At 46.1% G+C, this 24,113-nt stretch overlaps 1 protein-coding gene across 3 annotated transcripts in view; it reads right to left on the minus strand.

Annotated features, from left to right (window-relative positions):
- Window positions 1-24,113, minus strand: part of RGS9 (regulator of G protein signaling 9) — a 353,468-nt gene that overhangs the window by 179,988 nt on the left and 149,367 nt on the right. For 2 of the 3 annotated variants that reach the window (XM_063960843.1, XM_063960844.1), the window contains exons 4-5: window positions 8,669-8,775; window positions 8,048-8,099 (exon numbers count right to left, since the gene is read on the minus strand). In XM_063960843.1, the coding sequence (XP_063816913.1) occupies window positions 8,048-8,099; window positions 8,669-8,775 (159 nt within the window). Of the gene's footprint in view, window positions 1-8,047; window positions 8,100-8,668; window positions 8,776-14,866; window positions 14,928-24,113 lie in introns of those variants that run through there. The other variant, XM_063960845.1, reaches the window with a different exon arrangement.

The raw sequence follows: 24,113 nt of genomic DNA on the forward strand, positions 1-24,113 counted from the left end.
GAGCGACACGCTTTTCTGCAACTGTTCCTTTGATCTCGCTTTTATCAGGAGATCGTCCAAGTACGGGATAATTGTGATTCCTTGCCTGTGTAGGAGCACCATCATTTCCACCATTACCTTGGTGAACACCCTCGGGGCCGTGGAAAGCCCAAACGGCAACGTCTGAAACTGTTAATGACAGTCCTGTACAGCGAATCTCAGGTATGCCTGATGAGGAGGATATATGGGGACGTGAAGGTATGCATCCTTTATGTCCAATGACACCATAAAATCCCCTCCTTCCAGGCTGGAGATGACTGCCCTGAGCGATTCCATCTTGAACTTGTACCTTTTTAAGAACAGGTTCAGGGAATTTAGATTTAGAATGGGTCTGACCGAGCCATCCGGTTTCGGGAACACAAATAGGGTTGAATAGTACCCTTTCCCCTGTTGTGTTAGGGGAACCTTGATGATCACTTGCTGTTGACACAGCTTTTGAATTGCAGCTAAAATTATCTCCCTCTCTGGGGGAGAAGCTAATAAAGAAGATTTGAAGAATCGACGAGGAGGCACGTCTTCGAATTCCAGCTTGTAGCCCTGGTATACAATTTAGATCGCCCAAGGATCCACGTCCGACTGAACCCAGACGTGGCTGAAGAGCCAAAGACGTGCCCTCACTGGTGCGGCCTCCCTCAGTGGAGCCCCAGCGTCATGCGGTGGATTTAGTAGAAGCCGGGGAGGACTTCTGTTCCTGGGAACTGGCCGTAGCAGGCACTCTTTTCCCTCTACCCTTACCTCTGGCGAGGAAGGAAGAGCCCCGACCTCTTCTGGACTTATGCGACCGAAAGGACTGCATCTGATACTGAGGAGTCTTCTTTTGCTGTGGGGGAACATAAGGCAAAAAGGTAGATTTACCCGCGGTAGCTGTGGAAGCTAGGTCCGCGAGACCTTCCCCAAATAAAACCTCACCCTTGTAAGGTAAAACTTCCATATGCCTCTTTGAGTCGGCATCACCCGTCCATTGGCAGGTCCACAGTGCTCGCCTAGCCGAGACCGCCATCGCGTTGGCTCTTGACCCTAGAAGTCCGACGTCTCTCTGAGCGTCTCTCATATAAAAGACTGCGTCCTTGATGTGACCTAAGGTCAACAAAATGGTATCCCTATCTAGGGTATCAAGATCAGCTGACAAGGTATCTGTCCAAGCTGCTACCGCGCTACAGACCCAAGCCGATGCTATAGCCGGTCTGAGTAACGCACCAGTATGTGTATAAATTGATTTTAAGGTCGTTTCCTGTCTGCGATCAGCAGGATCTTTAAGAGCTGCCGTGTCTGGGGACGGTAGCGCCACCTTTTTGGATAAGCGCGTCAAAGCTTTGTCCACCCTGGGCGAGGATTCCCACCGTACCCTGTCCTATGCCGGGAAAGGATACGCATTAAGAACTCTTTTGGGAATCTGCAGTTTTTTGTCTGGAGTTTCCCAAGCTTTTTCAAATACGCATTCAGGTCATGAGATGGGGGGAAATGTTACCTCAGGTTTCTTTTCCTTAAACATGTGTACCCTCGTGTCAGGGACAGAGGGGTCATCTGTAATATGCAAAACATCTTTTATTGCAATAATCATATAATTAATACTTTTGGCCACCCTTGGGTGTAGCCTTGCATCATCGTAGTCGACACTGGAGTCAGAATCCGTGTCGGTATCAGTGTCTGCTATTTGGGATAGGGGACGTTTTTGAGACCCTGAAGGGCCCTGTGACACCGTCAACGCCATTGATTGACTCCCCGTATTATCCCTGGACTCTGCTTTGTCAAATCTCTTATGTAACAAGGTCACATTTGCATTTAAAACATTCCACATATCCAACCAATTAGGTGTCGGCGTTGCCGACGGAGACACCACAATCATCTGCTCCACCTCCTCTCTAGAAGAGCCTTCCGCCTCAGACATGCCGACACAGGCGTACCGACCCCCCCCCACACACACAGGGATTGTATATATATATATATATACACTGCTCAAAAAAATAAAGGGAACACTAAAATAACACATCCTAGATCTGAATGAATGAAATATTCTTATTAAATACTTTGTTCTTTACATAGTTGAATGTGCTGACAACAAAATCACACAGAAATTATCAATGGAAATCAAATTTATTAACCCATGGAGGTCTGGATTTGGAGTCACCCGCAAAATTAAAGTGAAACAACACACGACATGCTGATCCAACTTTGATGTAATGTCCTTAAAACAAGTCAAAATGAGGCTCAGTAGTGTGTGTGTGGCCTCCACGTGCCTGTATGACCTCCCTACAACCCATACAAGTGGATCAGGTAGTGCAGCTCATCCAGGATGGCACATCAATGTGAGCTGTGACAAGAAGGTTTGCTGTGTCTGTCAGCGTAGTGTCCAGAGCATGGAGGCACTACCAGGAGACAGGCCAGTACATCAGGAGACATGGAGGAGGCCATATGAGGGCAACAACCCAGCAGCAGGACCGCTACCTCCGCCTTTGTGCAAGGAGGAACAGGAGGAGCACTGCCAGAGCCCTGCAAAATGACCTCCAGCAAGCCACAAATGTGCATGTGTCTACTCAAACGATCAGAAACAGACTCCATGAGGGTGGTATGAGGGCTCGACGTCCACAGGTGGGGGTTGTGCTTACAGCCCAACACCGTGCAGGACGTTTGGCATTTGCCAGAGAACACCAAGATTGGCAAATTCGCCACTGGGGCCCTGTGCTCTTCACAGATGAAAGCAGGTTCTCACTGAGCACATGTGACAGACGTGACAGAGTCTGGAGACGCCAAGGAGAACGTTCTGCTGGGTTCCTCCTAATGCAAGACAATGCTAGACCTCATGTGGCTGGAGTGTGTCAGCAGTTCCTGCAAGACGAAGGCATTGATGCTATGGACTGGCCCGCCCGTTCCCCAGATCTGAATCCAATGGAACACATCTGGGACATCATGTCTCGCTCCATCCACCAACGCCACGTTGCAACACAGACGGTCCAGGAGTTGGCGGATGCTTTAGTCCAGGTCTGGGAGGAGATCCCTCAGGAGACCATCCGCCACCTCATCAGGAGCATGCCCAGGCATTGTAGGGAGGTCATACAGGCACGTGGAGGCCACACACACTACTGAGCCTCATTTTGACTTGTTTTAATGACATTACATCAAAGTTGGATCAGCCTGTAGTGTGTTTTTCCACTTTAATTTTGAGGGTGACTCCAAATCCAGACCTCCATGGGTTAATACATTTGATTTCCATTGATAATTTTTGTGTGATTTTGTTGTCAGCACATTCAACTACGTAAAGAACAAAGGAGATCATTCCGAGTCGTTCGCTCGGAAAATTTCTTCGCATCGCGTTTTTCCGCTTAGTGCGCATGCGCAATGTCCGCACTGCGACTGCGCCAAGTAAATTTGCTATGAAGTTTGGATTTTTACTCACGGCATTTTCTTCGCTCAGGCGATCGTAGTGTGATTGGCAGGAAATGGGTGTTACTGGGCGGAAACAGGCCGTTTTATGGGCGTGTGGGAAAAAACGCTACCGTTTCTGGGAAAAACGCTGGAGAAACGGAGGAGTGTCTGGGCGAACGCTGGGTGTGTTTGTGACGTCAAACCAGGAACGACAAGCACTGAACTGATCGCAGATGCCGAGTAAGTCTGAAGCTACTCTGAAACTGCTAAGAAGTTTGTAATCGCAAAATTGCGAATACGTCGTTCGCAATTTTAAGATGCTAAGATTCACTCCCAGTAGGCGGCGGCTTAGCGTGAGCAACTCTGCTAAAATCGCCTTGCGAGCGAACAACTCGGAATGACCTCCAAAGTGTTTAATAAGAATATTTCATTCATTCAGATCTAGGATGTGTAATTTTAGCGTTCCCTTTATTTTTTTGAGCAGTGTATATATATATATATATATATATATATATATATATACACATATATATATATATATATATATATACATACAGGTTGAGTATCCCTTATCCAAAATGCTTGGGACCAGAGGTATTTTGGATATCGGATTTTTCCGTATTTTGGAATAATTGCATACCATAATGAGATATCATGGTGATGGGACCAAAATCTAAGCACAGAACGCATTTATGTTTCATATACACCTTATACATACAGCCTGAAGGTAAGTTTAGCCAATATTTTTAATAACTTTGTGCATTAAGCAAAGTGTGTCTACATTCACACAATTCATTTATGTTTCATATACACCTTATACACACAGCCTGAAGGTCATTTAATACAATATTTTTAATAACTTTGTGTATTAAACAAAGTTTGCGTACATTGAGCCATCAAAAAACAAAGATTTCACTATCTCAGTCTCACTCAAAAAATTCCGTATTTCGGAATATTCCGTATTTCGGAATATTTGGATATGGGATACTCCACCTGTATATATATATATATATATATATATATATATGGAGACAGTTCCCCCAATAAGTCCCTTTAGAGAGACAGAGAGTACACACCCAGCGCCAATAACACTGGAACAAAATTCCCAGATAAACAGCGCTTTTATATAATCATAGATAAATCTATACACTCACTGCGCCTTACAAGTGCCCCCCCCCCCCCCTCTTTTTTTCCCTCTGTCACCGTGTTCAGCAGGGGAGAATCCGGGGAGCCAGCTTCTGCAGTGTGCTGTGGAAGAAAATGGCGCTGGTTAGTGCTGTGAGATTTAGCCCCGCCCCCTCAGCGGTCCCGCTCAAATTTATTTATACTGGCGGGGGATTATAAAATATATTGCCTCCGGAGCCTATATATTCCTATGAGCCAGTCCTAGGGGTTTATTGCTGCCCAGGGTGCCCCCCCCCTGCGCCCTGCACCCATCAGTGCCTGCAGTGTGTGTAGTGTGTGGGAGCAATGGCGCGCAGCGTTACCGCTGCGCGTTACCTCATAGAAGGTCTGAAGTCTTCAGCCGCCTTTGAAGTCTTCTATCTTCGTATACTCACCCGGCTTCTATCTTCCGGCTCTGCGAGGGGGATGGTGGCACGGCTCCGGGACGAACGGCGAGGGTGAGGCCTGCATTCCGACTCCCTCTGGAGCTAATGGTGTCCAGTAGCCTAAGAAGCAGAGCCTATCATTTAAGTAGGTCTGCTTCTCTCTCCTCAGTCCCACGACGTAGGGAGCCTGTTGCCAGCAGTGCTCCCAGAAAATAAAAAACCTAACAAAATTCTTTTTCAGAGAAACTCAGGAGAGCTCCCCTGTAATGCACCCAGTCTCCTCTGGGCACAGGATCTAACTGAGGTCTGGAGGAGGTGCATAGAGGGAGGAGCCAGTGCACACCCATTCTAAAGTTCTTTATAGTGCCCATGTCTCCTGCGGAGCCTGTCTATACCCCATGGTCCTTACGGAGACCTCAGCATCCTCTAGGACGTAAGAGAAACGGCTGCTGTGACGCAGCATCCTCTAGAGGGAGTTTTAACACGTCCCGTATAGCCAGAATTAGGGGTTCAATACCCTGAGCAGAAGTGCAATCCCCACTAATGGGATCCAAGTCCTCCCCATCCTCCTGTACATCTTCATCTGAATCAGAGAGTTTTCGCAGGTAAACCACGATTTTGTGATCTTGAGTTAAAAAGGGGGTTGTGTAACATCTGCCCTGGCAGCTAAGTTTGCAACAGCCTGTTGTAGTAGCTGAGTTTTTTGAGCATTAGCAGTGAGTTGTGATGTCATATAAGACATCATATTTTTAAGGGCACCTAGCCAGGAAGGTTCTTGACCCTCTTCCCAGCGCCCTCACTGAGTTGTGAAGATTGGCTGCATTGCTCACATGATACAGAATCAGATGATAAGGGAGAGAATCTGGTGTGGCATACACTGCATAGTTTGTGTTTACCCATATTCACAGTAAAGCACAATCACATACACATACAAGTAATAACGGGTGTAGTATGACTGATCGGCGGTCTCAGCATACCGACGCCGGGATCCCGGCAGGATACCGACGCCGGGATCCAGGCGGGGAGGGGCGAGTGCAACAAGCCCCTTGCGGGCTCGGTGGCGACCTGCGGTCACCACGGGTTCTATTCCCACTCTATGGGTGTCGTGGACACCCACGAGTGGAAATAGTCCCTGTTGGTCGGCATGCCGACCATCGGGATAGTGAGGGGTCGGGATGCTGGAGGAGGTCATGTGACTGTCGGTCTCCCGACTGCCGGTCACATGAATACCACCCGTAATAACTAGCAAGCCTGCCTCTTACTGTATGTGAGAGGGAGATAGAGAGAGAAGACCAGCACACCCCAGCTACACAGACCCAGTGAGGCTGTAAGCTGTTATATCACAGTGAAACACCTATGATTACTGTCCTTTATAGGACACAGATTGTGTACAATAGCGGCTCTCCCCCTTTGCTACACCCTGTACCAGTTTTCCAGCATTTTCTAAGTGTCAGGAGGAGCTATGTGTGCCTGCTGCTGCTGTAAGCAGAGGAAGGCGCCAAAATACTGCTGGTCATACTCTGAGGTAGCGCCCAATGGCACCGGAGCTACAGTGTTTTTTTATACTGGCAATGTCTCCCAATTAGCTTCAAAACATCAGACAAGTGCTAGTTTAAGCCACCGCTAGCCAGTGTACACAGGGGCTATAGTGGGTCCGCCCAGGAGGGTCCCGTATGCCTCCCCTGCGTGTCAGCTGCACTTTGAGCCGGGGGACCCCACTAGCGGGGTCCCCGGTTTGTACTCACCACTGTCGTCACCTTCAGGCTATTGTCAGGGGTGTGCAGTGTGCTGCGATTGCTACAGCTAAGGCGCAGTGCCCCGCTGTACAAACAACCTCTCAGGATGGTGGTCCTGCAACGGGGAAGCGGCTCTGACACCTCGCAAGGCCGGTGACCATCCACGCATTCCCCTTCCCCCCACTAACTCCCATGGTGCAAGTATGCTGTTGCCCAAACAGCATACCGAAATTATAAAAGTTTAAAAGAAACCGAAGAAAACTCTCTGAAGCTGCAGAGTGTGCATCCTCTGCTGAGGGCACTTTTTTCTAAACTGCCTGTGGGAGGGGGCATAGAGGGGAGGAGCCAGCACACCCAGTGAAGAAATTTAAAGTGCACCGGCTCCTTTGGACCCTGTCTATACCCCCATCGTACTAAGTCTCCCCAATATCCCTTATTGATGCTAGAGAAACACCAATTATAAATATGATGTAATACCGAACAAGGATCAATGTGCATTTGTCGTCTCCACATCAATCCATATTAATATATCTGCTGATTTTTCTCCTGCCGTTACCATGTTTTTCACACTGCTGAATCTGTCTCCGCCATCACATTTGAATAAGAAGTAACTGGCATAATGGACGAGTTAATGTGTATTCATTAATAGAAATGTTGCAGGTTTGGCTTGCAGTGCAGGTGTAACAGATACTTTTTTGTTACCCAAAGAACTTGCAATTAAATTGACGGTACATGCACTGCGACAATGGAACAATATAAACCTAGGATAGGGGAAAACCTGGCAACATCGGGCCAGAAGGTGAGCTTAGAAGTTATTTGTGTCACCTGGGACAGTACCATCCCAATGTTTGCTCTCAAAAGATACTTTTAGGAACTGCACACAGAGGTAATTGCAATGTCCTGCATTATGATGTCGTCGCAATGCAAACGCAGCAGCTATCTTTTTCAGTGACGGAAGTGCGAGGCATCGGAAGTGAGGCCCATCAAAAGACGCCCACCATAGCCATCGCAACTTGCCCTGTAACTGACACTATACGAGATTGCAGTCGCATGACAAGACGCAACCCAAAAACGGTCACGACATGCCTGTGTTTTTGCAGACAGTCCCCATTACCTCCCTCAAACGGCCTCTTCCTGTCAATCACTATGCGACCGATTCCTCACTGCAAGCAGGAACGCATGCACAGTCTGCCAATAATCGCTCAGTTGCGAATATCATCGAAGTTGCAACAGCATCTGAATAAGGCCCTGTATAGGAATCCTCCACTGGTATGGGCCACCGAAACACATGTAGTAACTGTCATTATATGCAGTGGCTGCCTTATCCCAGCCAGCGCAGGACAAAGGCTCAATACTCACCATAATCTGTGTCCTCTGCAGGCCACTGCTGGGTTGGCCAAAAATATGGTGTCTACAGGGATGAAACCAAAAACGTATATTATTTTTTCATTTAATTCCCTCTAGTCAAACTTATATTATTGCCTTAATATCACTGGTATACGCTATATGATATAGTACAATAAAACAGGCAGGTGTTACCCATGTATTCTATGTGCAACTTCTTTCATAATATTCATATTTTGCACCACTGCACACCTACAAAATTGCCAATACTTGGAATCTGCACCCCTTTTATAAACATACAAAACAGCCCACACACCCCGGCTTTAAACTTTACACACTTAAAAAAATAACCTATACCTGTTTTTTATAAACCTTCAAAATTGCCCATACCTGGATCCTGCACCGTCTCTTTTAGAGATCTGCAGAATTCTCCATACCTGGAACCTGTACCCTCATCTTCATACCCCACCACCTGAAACATTCAACCCATCACTACAACCCAGCAGTGCCCCCACTCCTGCAACCTTTACACCATCATTAGAATAATATAATTATAAAATATATTTACACCCCAGTAGTTTCTCCAACAACAGGAACATTAACCACATCATTACACCCCAGCAGTATCTCCCACACCTGGAACCTGTACAGGCTGTTGTCTGGCTTGAGAATGAGGTTAGTGGGCTCCTGCAAAGGGTAGATGTAGCCACATTTCACCATCAGATTACAAAGATGCTGCCCTTCTGTCAAAAAAAATAATGGAGAATACATTACAGATATAAAAGGACAGAAACACAACAAATAAATGCACTTTATCTGTATATCTCTATCTAGAATAAGACACATAGGGGTAAATTTACTAAGATGGGAGTTTTATTTAAGATGGGATGTTGCCCATAGCAACCAATCAGATTCCAGGTATTATCTTCTAGAAGGTGCTAGATACATGAGAAGTAGAATCTGATTGGTTGCTATGGGCAACATCCCATTTTAAATAGAACTCCCATCTTAGTAAATTTACCCCATACAGTCAGCTCTTGCCTCCACATGTGCTATGAAACAGACGGAGAACAGGTAGGGCTGTGATAAGTAATAGGTAATAACGGCATTATGTTACAGAAAAGCAAAGGGCCTACAAGACAAGGTGGCATCTGAAGAGGTGTGGAAAAGTACACCCAGCTAAACCAATAGTATCACGTGCATTCTCAGGCAGGTCCGTCACAGTAGGCAAAGACTGATTGTCGGGGGGATGTGGGAGTTATGACAAATAGAGGTGTGGATCCGCAATGTTAGGCAGTTTGTTAATGAGCCATAAGGTATTACAGTTTCTGAAAAGGTTTTGTAGCTGGAGGTCTAATTTACAGCACTTTGAGCCTGATTCACAGTTGTACACTATGGGGGTCATTCTGACCCGATCGCACGCAGCGTTCTTCACTGCGGTGCGAACGGGTCTGGAATGCGCATGCACGGCGTGCGCATTGCGCACGCACATCGTTGCCTGGCGACGGGGGTTGCCGGGCTACAACACTGGATACGAAGAAAGCGGTCGCTGCGGCGGCCGCAAGAAGACTGACAGAAGGAAGGCGTTCCGGGGCGTCACCTGTCCGTTGGCGGCCATTTTCTGGGAGTTGTAAGAGAAGAACGGAGGGCGGATGTCTGGCGTCAAAGCCGGCCCCATCATCGTGGAGATCGTCGCACAGGGTAAGTATGTCCAGGGCTGGTCTACTTTTACACAAAACTTTTAAAGCTAAGCAGCAGCTAAAATACACTCCCCCATAGGCGTGGATTAGTTGATCGCACCAGCAGCAAAAAGTTGCTGGCTGCGATCAACTCGGAATGACCACCAATGTTAATGTTTTCACAATTGAGCGAGTATCGTAAACAGCACGTGTCACCGCAACAATGGCCCTCATTCAGAGTTGATCGCTCGCTGCGGTTTTTTTTGCAGCATAGCAATCAGGCTAAAAACCGGCTGTCCTGCGCATGCGTATGGGCCGCAGGACGCACACGCCAAGTACTTTCACACTAAGTACTAAGCAATTTTACACAGGGGCGAGCGACGCTTTTCAGTCGCTCTGCTGATCGGTGTGTGATTGACAGGAAGTGGGTGTTTTCTGGGCGGAAACAGACCGTTTTCCGGGAGTGTGCTAAAAAAACGCAGGCGTGTCAGGCTAAAACGCAGGAGTGGCTGGGGAAACGGGGGAGTGGCTGGCCGAACGCAGGGCTTGTTTGTGACGTCAAATCAGGAATTCTGCTAATCTTTCATTCGCACTTCTGCTAAGCTAAGATATACTCCCAGAGGGCGGCGGCCTAGCGTTTGCACTGATGCTAAAAGCAGCTAGCGAGCGATCAACTCGGAATGAGGGCCAATATGCAGTTTAGCAACTGATCTGAGATTATGGTCGCAGTGGGAATTTATGTGCAAGTGATTGTCAGGGAGCGGCCATATTGTAGGAGGTAACAGGTAGTGGGGTAAAATATGTGTGTGTGTTGGGACCATTTGAGGTGTGTGTCTTCCGCTGACTGCGATCCTGGAATCATGTCTCAGGTGTCTCAGTTCCCTTATTTTTTACACATCCTCTGTGTCAAAAATCGCATCTGCAGCAGCATTAGCCTGTAACTGCAGGACAACCCCCCCAGTGCAATGTAGAGGACTACACTGACCAGCAATGATCTGCGAGTCTTACCTTATATCTCTTTCCTGTATTTTATGTGAATTAAAAAAAAAAAAAAAAATATATATATATATATACATATATATACATATATATACATACACACGCACTCACATACACACAACTATACTGAAATAGGTGCACTCACCAAGGACTTGTTTGAACAGTGACCGTTCCATTCTTCATTAAATCGGGCTGGTGTGTACGGACAGTGGCGCCGGGAGATGGGGGAGGGGGTACAAATTACCTGGGCCCAGGACTGATGGAGGGGCCCAGTGGGGCCCAGGTCCCCCCCCGTCCTTACCTGGAAGCAGTAGCTACAGCTTTTCTTCTCAGACCAGCACACAGTGTGTGCAGTGCTGCAGGGTGCATGCCTCCTGTGATTGGGCCATGCCCCCTGAAAAGTACCTGGGCTCAGCCAGACTCTCTACTGCCCTGGCTGGGGGAGGCACGCCATGCTCCTGTGAATTGGTGCTTCTCATGTGCTAAACATGCCAACAAAGAGGTGTAGCCATGCCCCCAGCATGCTGTGGTCATATCCCCTTTATGGGAGGGGAGGTAACTGTTGTACCGGGGCAATTCGGGCGTGGTCCAGGCCAAAGGGAATTCAGTCCGACCATCGGCCCGGTTACCCGTCATACCTGTGTGTACCTGGCTTAAGGTAAGTCTTCACCACTCACTAGTTCTGACACTGAGTATGGGAGAACCCGGCTTATAAACATAATCTCCAAACAACGTTCTTACAAAATGTGCACTTTCTGTGAAGATATCACCACACACCCAAAAGAAAACTAGCAGGGGCCACTTTAATCACATTAGTACTAATAATTAAGCCAAACATATTGTTCTATATATTGAGACAGATCAACCATGTTAAGGAAATAATTGAGCTAATTGGCAATTAACCAAACAAAGATGTTGTAAAGTCATTGCTGCTAATCTTCCCTCCAGCTCTTTATAGCGATTAATTCTGGAAGATGTCTGCAGACTGGAACTTTACAAACAATTTAGGACAGTTAAGGGACCAGGAAAAATTCTCTAGTGGAGTATGAAAATGGTCAATTACATCATGGTTACATCGAGCTGCTGACCTACAGAACTCTGAATATGGAGATAGAACATTTGGATGTTAACCAATTGCTATGTATTTATCACAGAAAAACATTATATTGTTTTTGTGATTGTATTATAACAACTGTTTGCTTTGATACTACAATCCTTAATAATGCTGTGGTGACTTAGAAGTTAACATTTAACATTACATATTGACATTTTAAAATGGAAATGATAACATGGATGTAAACTTCTGTGATAAAATATTATACAGTATTGTCTTATATTGCATGGGTTGTTACTGTCATTTACAGACAATGAAGTTTCCTTTTTTGTCACTGGTCCTTGCCTTGTAGCCAGTGTCTGTTATCCCTTAGAACAGTGTTTTGCATTAAGACAAATGCTGTTTAAGTTTCCATAAAGAGGGATGCATATGAAATAGTGATCTATTAAAAAACCTATGCAGCTTTCATGGTAGAGCTGTGCCCACTAGTATAGAGTGTGCTATTATTATTATTATTATTATTATTATTATTATTATTATTTATAGAGCATCGTTATGTTCTGCAGCACAGAGAAATAGTACAAAAGTGGGTAAACAAAATAACTAAATTACACCAATACATAATGTGATAAAGAAGCTGTGGAGTGGAAGCACACACTGACGCTGGACTTCACTACGGTTTTATTTTGTCAGGACGACCGTAGACCAGTATCCATCTAACAGCAAATGTTCAGGGCCCTGTCACTAACTGAGATCTACTCTCTAGTCACCGGCCTGCTTTCCCGGCATCAGTCATCATCATATAGTAAATCCCCCCCAGACAGACTGGAAGGGTTAGGGATAGGCACTAGGGCTGGTTAGCCCTAGCCGCCACCCCCTGGGAGATAACCCTAGCTGCTACCCCCAGAGGGATATTTTTAGGGTAGGAGGGAGTTATAAATACTTACCCTCTCCGACGTCGACATCTTGGAAATGAAGACCGGCATCCTGACAATCTGTATTTCATACAGAACCCCTCCAAATGCTTGGTTACCTGGGCCTAACAGATAAACACACCTGGTTTCTTTGTAGCACACTGTCCCTACTGCCACATAAACCCCCTTTAGCGTCGACAAATCAGGCGACGCGGACCTCATGAGGACAAATTTCTGAGACAGGGCTTCTGCATTTTTGTGTTGAATCCCAGGCCTATGCTCCACTGTAAACCAAAAATATTGTAGCCTCAGGAACCACTTGGTAACCTTGGCGCTCACCTCTAATGGAGAATTCTCTCCCCAGCAAATAGTACCACTTTACAGCAATGCACTCCTTGTCTACCGTATAGTATTTTTGTTCCTTCTGCAACAACTTCTTACCCAAGTACAATACAGGGTGCTCTACCCCCTTGCTTTCCTGGGAAAGGACTGCATCTAAGCCAACGTCAGAAGATTCTGCCTGGAGGAGCCCATTCTGTTTCAGCAAGATTGGTCCACTCCAGCTGATCGGGACAACATTTTTCTAGCAAGTCTGTTGATGGAGCCAAACTCAGGGACGTGTGGTTAGGTAAATAGCTCAGAAGGCACTGGCTAGTACCAGGGCCAGATTTACACAAAATATATGGGCCAAAGGCTTCATGTGGGTGTTATGCAAAGGTGCAGCAGTATTAACACCTGGAAATTTATTGGGTTTTGCTCAGAGATGTGCGGAAAAGATAGGCACTGCCTCACCTGCCATAGACCTTTTACGGTTTTGACTATAAAAATTATTAGAATAATACACAGAAGATATATTTAACACAGTCTTTGTATTTTTCATATACTTTACATAGTCAAAACTCTGGCACAAACATTAGTAAAGGCTTCATGTGACAAGATAAATGTTTTTATTTTTCTGTGTGTATTTTAAGGTTAAGTTGTTTTTGTTCTACTACAAGAACATTTTATAATACAGTTGTCTTTCAATTAGGTGGAGCTATAAACAGTACCCAGGCATTATTAAACTATTAGTTAAAACTAATATAGTCCATTGGTTTAAATTTAATATACACAATCGATACCTCCTAACAAAACCCATTCCAGGAGGAACAGCATGCTCTCTACCTGGACTTCCTTCTTATTTTATGATTGCAATCACCTGTATTGAAATACCTTTCTTATAAATTAAATAGTTCAACACAGGTGACACCAATTATATATTAAGAGGGAAGCCCAGGTAGAAAGCATTTTGTCCCTCCTGGAATGGGACATGTTGGGAGGTATGCACAATTTAATATACATCCCCGACCTTCCACCGGGGCCCCCCTGTCTTAAGTTCCCGGGGCAACCCTAAGGCTTAATACGGCCCTGAGTGTGTGTTGACAAAAGGGAAAGAGTAAAGCATGGAACTCCAGGTAAAATTTTGGGGTAATATATACAGATATATACTATATAGTAGTGCATAGCTGGCCAAATCTGTCCTCGAGATCTTCAGTACAGTTCCTGTTTTCCAGATCACCTGTGGATCTGTAGAATGTGTCGGATAGGAATGAATGCACCACATTTGAAAATGTGACAGTTAGTAATGATTACACCTGTGTACTAGCTAGGTGGTCTGAAAAACATGAACTGTTGGTAGATCTCGGTTTGGCCAGCCCTGCTGTAGTGTATATCCTGGCAATGCTAGCAAGCAGGGTCACAAACCACCTAAGTCCTACACCTGGCACCCTTCCACCCTCTCCAGCCAGCCAAAGTTATCACGCCTCCAAGATTTCTTCTGCACTGTTTTAAACCTATGGAACACTCTATCTCGCTCTGTTATACTCTTCCTTAATCTTAACTGCTTCGAATGCTCCCTCAAAACTCACGTATTCACCATAATTCTCCTGGCCTCTCCCCTCTACCTCCTCAATCCCCTTGTATCTCTCCCGTGCCCCACTCCTTTAGAATATAGGCTCTTGCAAGCAGGGCCCTCCCTCCTCATTCCCTTCTTAAACACTCTTACTAAGTTGATCTGTTTGTATGTAACCATTCCTACATATGTAATTATTGTGGCAATAGGGTCAGTGTGATACAAACTAACCATTAGTGATTATCTGTTAAGCCCAGGAAAACCATGCATTTAGAGAATAGGAAATGTATGTCTTACCTGCTAGATTAATTTTAGTGCAGCTGAAAGCATGTGATCAATGGGCCAGCTGAAAGCATGTGATTAATCAACCAGAGCATCTGTGAAGAGCTCCCTTTTAAAGGCAAGGTGGCAGTGTTGTTTGCCTGTCACTCTGAGAAGGGAAGGAGGAGTCTAAGGTATATAAGGCTGTTGGGGGGAGGGATTTATTATGATGACCAATGCTGGGAAAGTTGGCTGGTAACTAGGAAGTAGATCTCTGTTAGTTAGTGACAGGGCCATGAATATTTATTGTGCAATGGTTACTGGTCTGCGGTCATCCTGGCAAAATAAAGGTGCTGTGGAGAAATTCTCAGTGTGTGCTTCCACTACAATGCTTCTTTATCACAAGTTATGTCAGAGTCGGGATGCTAAGTGAAGCTAGTTTCCGCTTCCCAACCCACAAAGAAGCCCACCCGTTGCCCGTTGTTGTCAATCATGTTGCTGTTGCATCCTTCCCGGATGCGACCGCAATATGCCAACCTGCGCAGATGCATTGCCGCTGATGTGCGTGTGCAGTACAGCAGAGTATGTGAACGCAATGCATCTCCAACCTGAATAAGGTCCTTACTTTGGTTTTGGATTATCTCATCCTGACGGAGCAGCACCTTGGTTGCCTAAAGTAAAAAGTCCTGTGTATTCATGGGACATCTGTAGGGGGGGCGTCCCTACTTTGTGATCAAAATACTACTGCGATAACCCAGTACTTTCAAGGTCTTGGTCCTATTGCCAACCCAGGAGAGTAAGCTCTTCGCTCATTGGCAGGGACCCTTTGAGGTGGGTGGCCCTGTGAACTATAAGGTATGGTAGGCCTGCAGGAGGAAGGAAGAGCAGATATATCATGTACATTTATTGAACCCTGATTACATGATGAGGATTCAGTGCCAGGATTGTTGGGTACTGTAGTAGAAAAGACCTTGATTACCATAGAACCTACCTTGTCCACAGAGCAAAAGCGGAAGGTGGAGGCGATGGTATAACAGAACAAGTACATGTGCTCTCCCCTACCAGAGTGCATGGCTTTGATTGAACATGATATTGTCAGGCCTCCCGGGGTGGTAGTGAAACAAAAGCCCTACCGGATCCCTGAGGCTAGGCGAGTTGCAGTTAGAAGGATGGTGGAGAGTATAGCCCAACTGGGAGTAATTGAGGAGTTTACCAGTGAGTGGGGTAGCCCGATTATGCTGGTTACAAAACTCAATGGCAGCTTATGGTGCTGCAGTGACTTTAGAAGGTTAAACAGCGTGTCCCAGTTTGATGCCTATCCGAAGCTGCGGATGGACGAACTGGTGGAAAGTTTGGCCAGCAGCAAATATTTAACCACCCTTGATCACAAAGGGCAGTAATACTGGCAGATTCCTCTCACGTCCGCAGCCAAGGAAAAGGCAGCTCTTTCTACCCATGAAGGCCTTTTCCAATACAAGGTCCTACGCTTTGGTTTGCACTGAGCACCAGCCACTTTCCAAAGAGTGATGAATACAGTACTGAAAGCCCATACTTCCCATGCGGCTGCCTATCTAGATGACATATTTATACACTCACAAGACTGGGAATCGTATCTTTCTAAGGTTGAGGCAATACTGGCCTCATTGAGATCTGCAGGTTTCACGGTGAACCCTGACAAATGTGCAGTGACCCTAAGAGAAGCTAAATATTTGGGTTATGTAGTTGGACAGGGTCAGGTGAAACCTCAGATGGGCAAGGTTAAAGCAGTAAAAAATTGTTTGAAGCATAAGAACAAGTCACAGTTGAGAGCCTTCCCGGGATTGGTAGGTTACTATAGGCGGTTTATGAGTTACTTTGCGACTAGATCGGCTCCAGTGACATGCGTGGGGTGTGGCAGAGCCTTTCTTGTCGGGGATGTATATTAAGGTCGGGGATGTATATTAAATTGTGCATACCTCCCAACATGTCCCATTCCAGGAGGGACAAAATGCTTTCTACCTGGGCTTCCCTCTTAATATATAATTGGTGTCACCTGTGTTGAACTATTTAATTTATAAGAAAGGTATTTCAATACAGGTGATTGCAATCATAAAATAAGAAGGAAGTCCAGGTAGAGAGCATGCTGTTCCTCCTGGAATGGGTTTTGTTAGGAGGTATCGATTGTGTATATTAAATTTAAACCAATGGACTATATTAGTTTTAACTAATAGTTTAATAATGCCTGGGTACTGTTTATAGCTCCACCTAATTGAAAGACAACTGTATTATAAATGTTCTTGTAGTAGAACAAAAACAACTTAACCTTAAAATACACACAGAAAAATAAAAACATTTATCTTGTCACATGCAAGAATAGAAGCAGCCTCTGTACTAATTACACACTGGGACAGGACTCAGGAGGACTCTATGTGTGTCTCTATCTCTAGACCCAAATGGTTTAGTTGCATAACAGTTTACACAGGACTCAGACACCCAGGCAGGGAAGAAGAGAAGTTGGGATCCCTGTGTTACTTATAGCTCTCTCCACCCTTCTATCTCTCCTCTGGTCAGAAAGCTCCGTCGGTAGCTCATGAAACATGATATTCCGGTGTCTCTGACTGCACTGCATACTGTCCTGCTCGCATTCTGGATGCTGGTTCTGCTGCAGCTTAAGAGTAAAAGCTAGTGATGTCAGTGTGCTCTGCCCCCCCCCCCCCCCCCCCCCGACAAAGGGGGGCCCGGGGTACTGTATGCCCTGCATCCCCCCCTTAATCTGGCTATGCACACTGTGAATTTCCAGGGAAATAATTACAAACTATGCTCCTGCTAATTGCAAGGCATTTAGGTTCTATAAGAAAGCATTGTGCAACATCCACAATGTTGATAGCAGAATTAAGGAGCACATGCTGTTTTTTCATGCTGTGGTTTCTTTGTTTTAATAGCTGCCAATCAAAGTTCCCTGAGGCTTTCTTACTATTGAAGTAAATGCCAGTCCTTTTATAATAAGCTAAACTGTTCTCTGCTGATACAATGAAACCTCAAAAAATTGTGATACAGCTGTTAATCAAATGTATATTAAGTGATTTGTTTCAGAAATTAAGGTGTTTTTTAATTGTGTCATTATTTTTCTGCCACGTTGCTAAGAGAGGGCTTAAAGAATAAAGTTTATTTGTGGCTGAGGGTTTGGTCAAATAAGCTACAAATAGGAAATGCAAGAGCAATTTGCTCTTATACACAGAGGCGGATTAAGGCTATGGGGGCCTAGGGCACCTAAGACATGGAGGCCCCATTTAAAGAAGCAGTCAGATCAAATTATATGAGAAAATGTGTGTGTATATGTACAACAATAACACACCACCACCTGATAGCATTAATAGATTGCATATAATATTGGTAGTCCCCCCACCCCCATTAAAATGAATATACACCCCTCCCTCCAGATAAAAAATCCATCCTGAAACCCTCTTTATATACTTCATGCTTGCCAACCTTTGGGCTGCCCCCTCCAGGTCTTGGTGTGCTGTGGCCGAAGTGGACCTGTCCCCTGATAGACAATGCTGAGATTACCGGAATTGAAAACCCAGAGGCGGGGCCACAACGATGCAATTCAACAAAAAATCATATGGGTTGCATGTACCGCCCACTTCACTCGAGAAATGGACGATCATAGACATGTGACGGGCAGCTCCGGGAAATGTGCCCACTCTTCCAGGCCCCTGGGAGCACAGTGGCGCACGCAGGGGGGGTTTCCGAGTACCTGGAAACCCCCCTGATGAGCCAACATTTTTATTTTTGAGACGGAGACAGCAGTGTCTCCGTCTCAGTAAAAGCCGCGATCGCAACAGCAGAGCTGCTCTAGCAGAGAGCTGTGTAGCTCTCTGCATAGAGAGTGTCACGGGAGGGGGAGGGGGGGGGGGAAGCTGCTGGCTGCGCATGGTCAGCCATAGCAGCTCCCTCCGAGGTCCACACAGTGCGGCCTGTCAGAGTCACACAGTCACCGGCGGCCGGAGGCAGTCACTGTCTGCGGCAGAGATGCAGGAGTCAGCACATCAAAGCTCCCTGGAAGCAGCGAACGGAGGCAGTCACCATCAGCGAACGAGCTGCAGGACCTCGGCAATGGTGGCAGGAAGGCAGATGTGAGCATGTATCTTTTACTTTTTACAGTTTGTGAATACAGCTATACTACGTCCCATAAACTTGCGGTTTACAGTATCAATTATTTGAAAAGTCCTGGTCTAACCCTCCCCTTACTCTACCTAACCCTCCCTGTTAAGTGCCTAACCCTAACCCCCCCCCCACCACCACCACAGCCTAACAGCCTAACCTTAACACCGCCTTCCCCCGGGTGGCACATAAACCTAACTCACCCTCCCCGCACAACCCTAAACAGTCTCCCCCCGGAGCCTAACACCCCCCCCCCCCATTCATGGTGGTGCCTAACCCTAACCCCCTCTCCCCAAACCCTAAACCAAACCCCCCCACCCCCCGCACCCTAACTCTAAGTCCTCTGGGGGTCAACTAAACCTAAACCCCCCTCCATCCCCGGTGTAATACCTACCCACCCCACTGTGTCGACAGTCGAGATACAGCGTCATGTCCTGGCCCCTTTTGGGATTCCGGTGTGGCATTCCGTTGTGTGTTGGGATTCTGGCGCATCCCATATAATATATATATATATATATATAGATAAACGATGGTGGTGGCACTCAGCGACGAATGATCAGACGACAACCAACCTGGTTAACAGTCAACGTTTCGGGGACTGCTCCCCTTTATCAAGACACAACCGGACATGTTTTGTTTGTTATATATATATATATATATATATATATATATATATATATATATTAATTATATATATCTATCTATCATACTGTATCCGGAAACCCCCCTTTAGAAATCCTGCGTTTGCCCCTGGAGCATCACCCATTTTTCATGAACCTTCCAGCCAATCCGGGGGATTAGGCAAGTATAATATACTACCTTATCTCGAAGAAAGCTGTCTGGTCTCTGCACACTGCAGGAATTCAGATGAGAAGGATAGATTCTTTCAGAGACAGGGCAGAGGAGAGGAATGGACAGAGACTAAGGGATGTAAATATCACAAACAGAGGACAAAAATGGTGGGGATTCACAGAAGAAAAGGAAGGGGTGGAGTCTATGGCAGGGGAAAGAGTAAAGACAACCTCACTGCAGTGGGTCATCTGACCTGCCCGGTATGTGATCTAGGGGATGGGATTAAGGCTGTGAGGGGGACCTTGAACACTTGCTCCCTGTGCTCTCTCCCCTAATCTAGCTCTTTTTATACATTATGTGTAAATAAATAACCATTAATGTATAGCAAACATTTAATAAATCCCATTTACTGTGAGTTCCGGTTTGGGTTGTGTACCTTCAGGTTGAAATGGGTTGCAGACATAAGCATATGGGAAAGTGTCTTAGGTTTGAATATGAGTTTTGGGTGAAGAACTCTAAATCAATATATATGTTATGTATATCCTGATTGGCAGGAAGGTCATTTCTGCCAATCAGACTTTGCCCAGGAAGTCCCCTGGTGGCCTTGTTGTTAGATGTTCCTATGTTAACATGAAGGAAAGACACAGTTATTGCAGTTCTGGTATCCAGTAGTTTATGCACTGTTCCAAGCAACCTATGATCAATGTGCTTGTTTTCTATGTAGAGGTAAGGAAGAGGAGGAACAAGAAAAATAAAACAGAAGGTTAAAGGGGCATACAGTATGCATCAATTATCGGGTTTCTTATTGTGGTTATTCGCAGCAAGAAGAAATTAAATAACACCCGGAAGTATCACAGTGCTCCTGCACCTTGGGGCTACTAAAGGAGACCGTACCTAATATGTGTTTGGGATGAAGTGACCGCATTACTGGACTCTTCACTTCTCTCTGGGGGCTACAGCGTATGCGTGGTCTACTGAAAATGCATGTGTGGAGGCCACTGATGGGAAGGGCCACTGCCCATAGGCAACAGCAACCAATACCATTTTTTATTGTCATTAGCTGCTTTTGTTACTGTATAATTTGGAACCATAAAATCCTGACACTCACAATCACATGCATTATTATCATTCATACAGTTCATTCTGCAGAATAAGCCTTGAGTATCCCCAACATTGAGATGCTTTAGGGACTGTACAACAGGTGCACAGTATGAAAGACACATGAAAAACACACAAAACCTTGACCAAGGACTCAAACAAAGCTCTTGCTAATTAATACAAGGTCACCCCATGTACCAAAGATGCCTAGATTTCCACCAAATCACATATAAGCATTTGGGGAGAAAAAGCAGAAGTGGTGCAGCGGGTGATGAGTTGAGAGGAGCAAGACTATTCTTTGGCAAGCACAAAGTTGGCACAATGTTTTCAACAGCAATGGAGAAATGAAATTACATTTTGTGTAAACAGAATATTGAAAGGAGGTGAAGAGGACATATTTTTAGGGCATTCTGGCCCTGATTTAGATGTGGATTGAAGTGCTATCACTGCTGCTTGCATGGAAGCAACAGTGATAGCACTACTATGTTAATACAGCACGAGGCATCATAGCACCCTTTGGGAAACAAAGGCTGTTGCAGTCCCCTCACTGCCTCCGTTTTGGGAAATGGAAGCCATTGCATCCCCCTCCCTGCCCCTATACGGCAACAGCGTATCTATCACTGACAGTCTGATGCCGTTCTGACTCTGACGTTGCAGACTCGTACTTCACATACGCAATGCGGATCTAGAACATGTGCAGAGTATTAAGCATCAGTACTTTGTGGCATGAACCGCAGCTACGTCGGGACCTCAATCAGGCCCACTGTGTGGAGAGGCGATATTTCCATGCTGCAAAAGAATTTCGGTACCAGCTCGGAACTGGGGTAGGTTAGATCTTATTTATCCTATACTTTTGATAGAGGACAATTTGCACCTTAAGGTCTTGATTCAGTCTTGCACTAAATTCTGAATGCAGTTGGATCTCATGATTTTTAGCAAATCGCATTTTGACCATATTTATACTTTTCTACGGCACTAAATTGGTCAGATCCGGTTCTTTACTGGGCTGGTAATAATATGAGTTTAAATACCTACGGGTAAATCCTTTTCTCGTAGTCCATAAGGGATATTGAGGACACATTAGTACGATGGAGTATAGATGGGGTCCAAAGGAGCCAGTGCACTTTAAATTTCTTCAACTGGGTGTGCTGTCTCCTCCCCTCTATGCCCCCTCCCACAGGCAGTTATAGGTAAAACAGTGCCCGAAGGAGAAATGACATACTTGAGAGAAGGAACATAACAACGAGAAGTGTGGTGAGATTTATACACCAGCACACCATAACCTAACTGGGCCAGCAACCGCTGGCAACATAAACAGCAACAGCTGAACAGGTAACACATAACAGAGAACCTGCAGAAAGTCACCGCACAGAGGCGGGCGCCCAATATCCCTTATGGACTATGAGAAAAGGATTTACCGGTAGGTATTTAAAATCCTATTTTCTTTAGCATCCATAACGGATACTGGGGACACATTAGTACAAGGAGGATGTCCCAAAGCTTCCAGAACGGACAAGAACGTGTGGAGACATCTGTAGCACCGCCTGGCCAAACTGGGTATCCTCTTTGGCCAGGGTATCAAACTTGTAGAACTTCACAAAGGTGTTCTTCCCCGACCAGGTAGCCGCTCGGCACAGTTGCAGGGCCGAGACTCCACGGCAGTGTAGAGTGGGCCTTCAGAGACTGTGGAACAGATAAGGCTGCCAACACATAGGCTTGCTGAATAGTGAACCGAAGCCAACGAGCAATGGACTGCTTTGAAGCAGGGCAACCCTTTTTCTGTGCGTCATATAGCACGAACAAGAAAACCGTCTTTCTGACCCAAGCCGCCCTCTTGACATAGATCTTCAAGGCTCAGACAGCATCCAATGCCTCCGGAGGAGCAGAAGCGCCAGAACTTGACGGGATCACAATAGGTTGATTCAAGTGGAACGCAGAAACGACCTTCAGCAGGAACTGCTGCCTAGTCCTGAGCTCCGCTCTGTCCTCGGAAAAGACCAAGTATGGACTTTTATACGATAAGGCCTCTAATTCTGAGACACGTCTAGCAGAAGCCAGGGCCAGTAACATCACAGTCTTCCACATGAGGTACTTGTCTTCTACCGTCATCAGCGGTTCAAACCAGGAGGACTGTAGAAATCGTAATACCACATCCAAATCTCAAGGTGCCGTAGGCGTCACAAACGGAGGTTGTATGTGAAGTACCCCTTGCAAGAAGGTCTGAACTTCAGGTAGTAGAGCCAACTACTTTTGGAAGAAGATTGAGAGAGCTGAAATGTAAACTTTAATGGATCCCAGACGTAAGCCTTGATACACTCCAGCCTGCAGGAAACTAAGAAATCTTCCCAGGTGAAATTCGGCAGCTAGATATGTGCGTTCCTCACACCAGGAGACATATCTCCGCAAGATATTATGATAGTGTTTTGACGTCACAGGTTTCCTGACTTGCACCATAGTGGCAATGAACTTTTTGGAAAGTCCCTTGTGAGCTAGGATGTTCCGCTCAACCTCCATGCCGTCAAACTAATCCGCCGTAAGTCCGGGTAGACGAACGGTCCTTGTTGAAGAAGATCTCTTCTGAGTGGTAAAGGCCAAGGGTCTTCGAAGGACATGTCCAGAACATCCACGTACCACGCTCCCCGGGGCCAATCCGGGGCAAGCAGAATTGCGTGGACTCCTTGATGCCGGATCCTCTTGAGCACCTTTGGGATCAACGGGATCGGAGGGAATACGTAGACCAGCTGGTAAGGCCAAGGCGACGTCAGTGCATCCACTGCGCAAGCCTGAGGGTCTTTGGTTCGCGAGCAATAGCAGCAAAGTTTCTTGTTGAGGTGAGATGCCATCATGCCGGTCAATGATCTGTTGAAACACTTGAAGATGTAGGCCCCACTGCCCTGGGTGGAGATCGTGGCGACTCAGTAAGTCTGCTTCCCAGTGTTCTACTCCCAGAATGAAGATTGCGGACAGTGCTATTGCATTTCTTTCTGCCCAGAGGAGTATTCTTGATACTTCTCACATGTAGGCCTTGCTTTTCATCCCTCCTTGTCAACTGGACCTGGATTGCCTGATCCCGGAGCAGAAGGGAGGCTTGAATCAGAGCATTGTAGATGGCCAGAAGTTCCAGGATGTTGATCGGAAGTAGGGCCTCTTGGGCAGACCACCTGCCCTGGAACTGCACCCCTTGGGTGACAGACCCCACCCCATCAGACTCGCATCCGTCGTGAGGAGGATCCAATCCTGATTCCCGAAG

The sequence above is a fragment of the Pseudophryne corroboree genome, chromosome 3, assembly GCF_028390025.1.
Source record: "Pseudophryne corroboree isolate aPseCor3 chromosome 3, aPseCor3.hap2, whole genome shotgun sequence".
NCBI lineage: Eukaryota > Metazoa > Chordata > Amphibia > Anura > Myobatrachidae > Pseudophryne > Pseudophryne corroboree.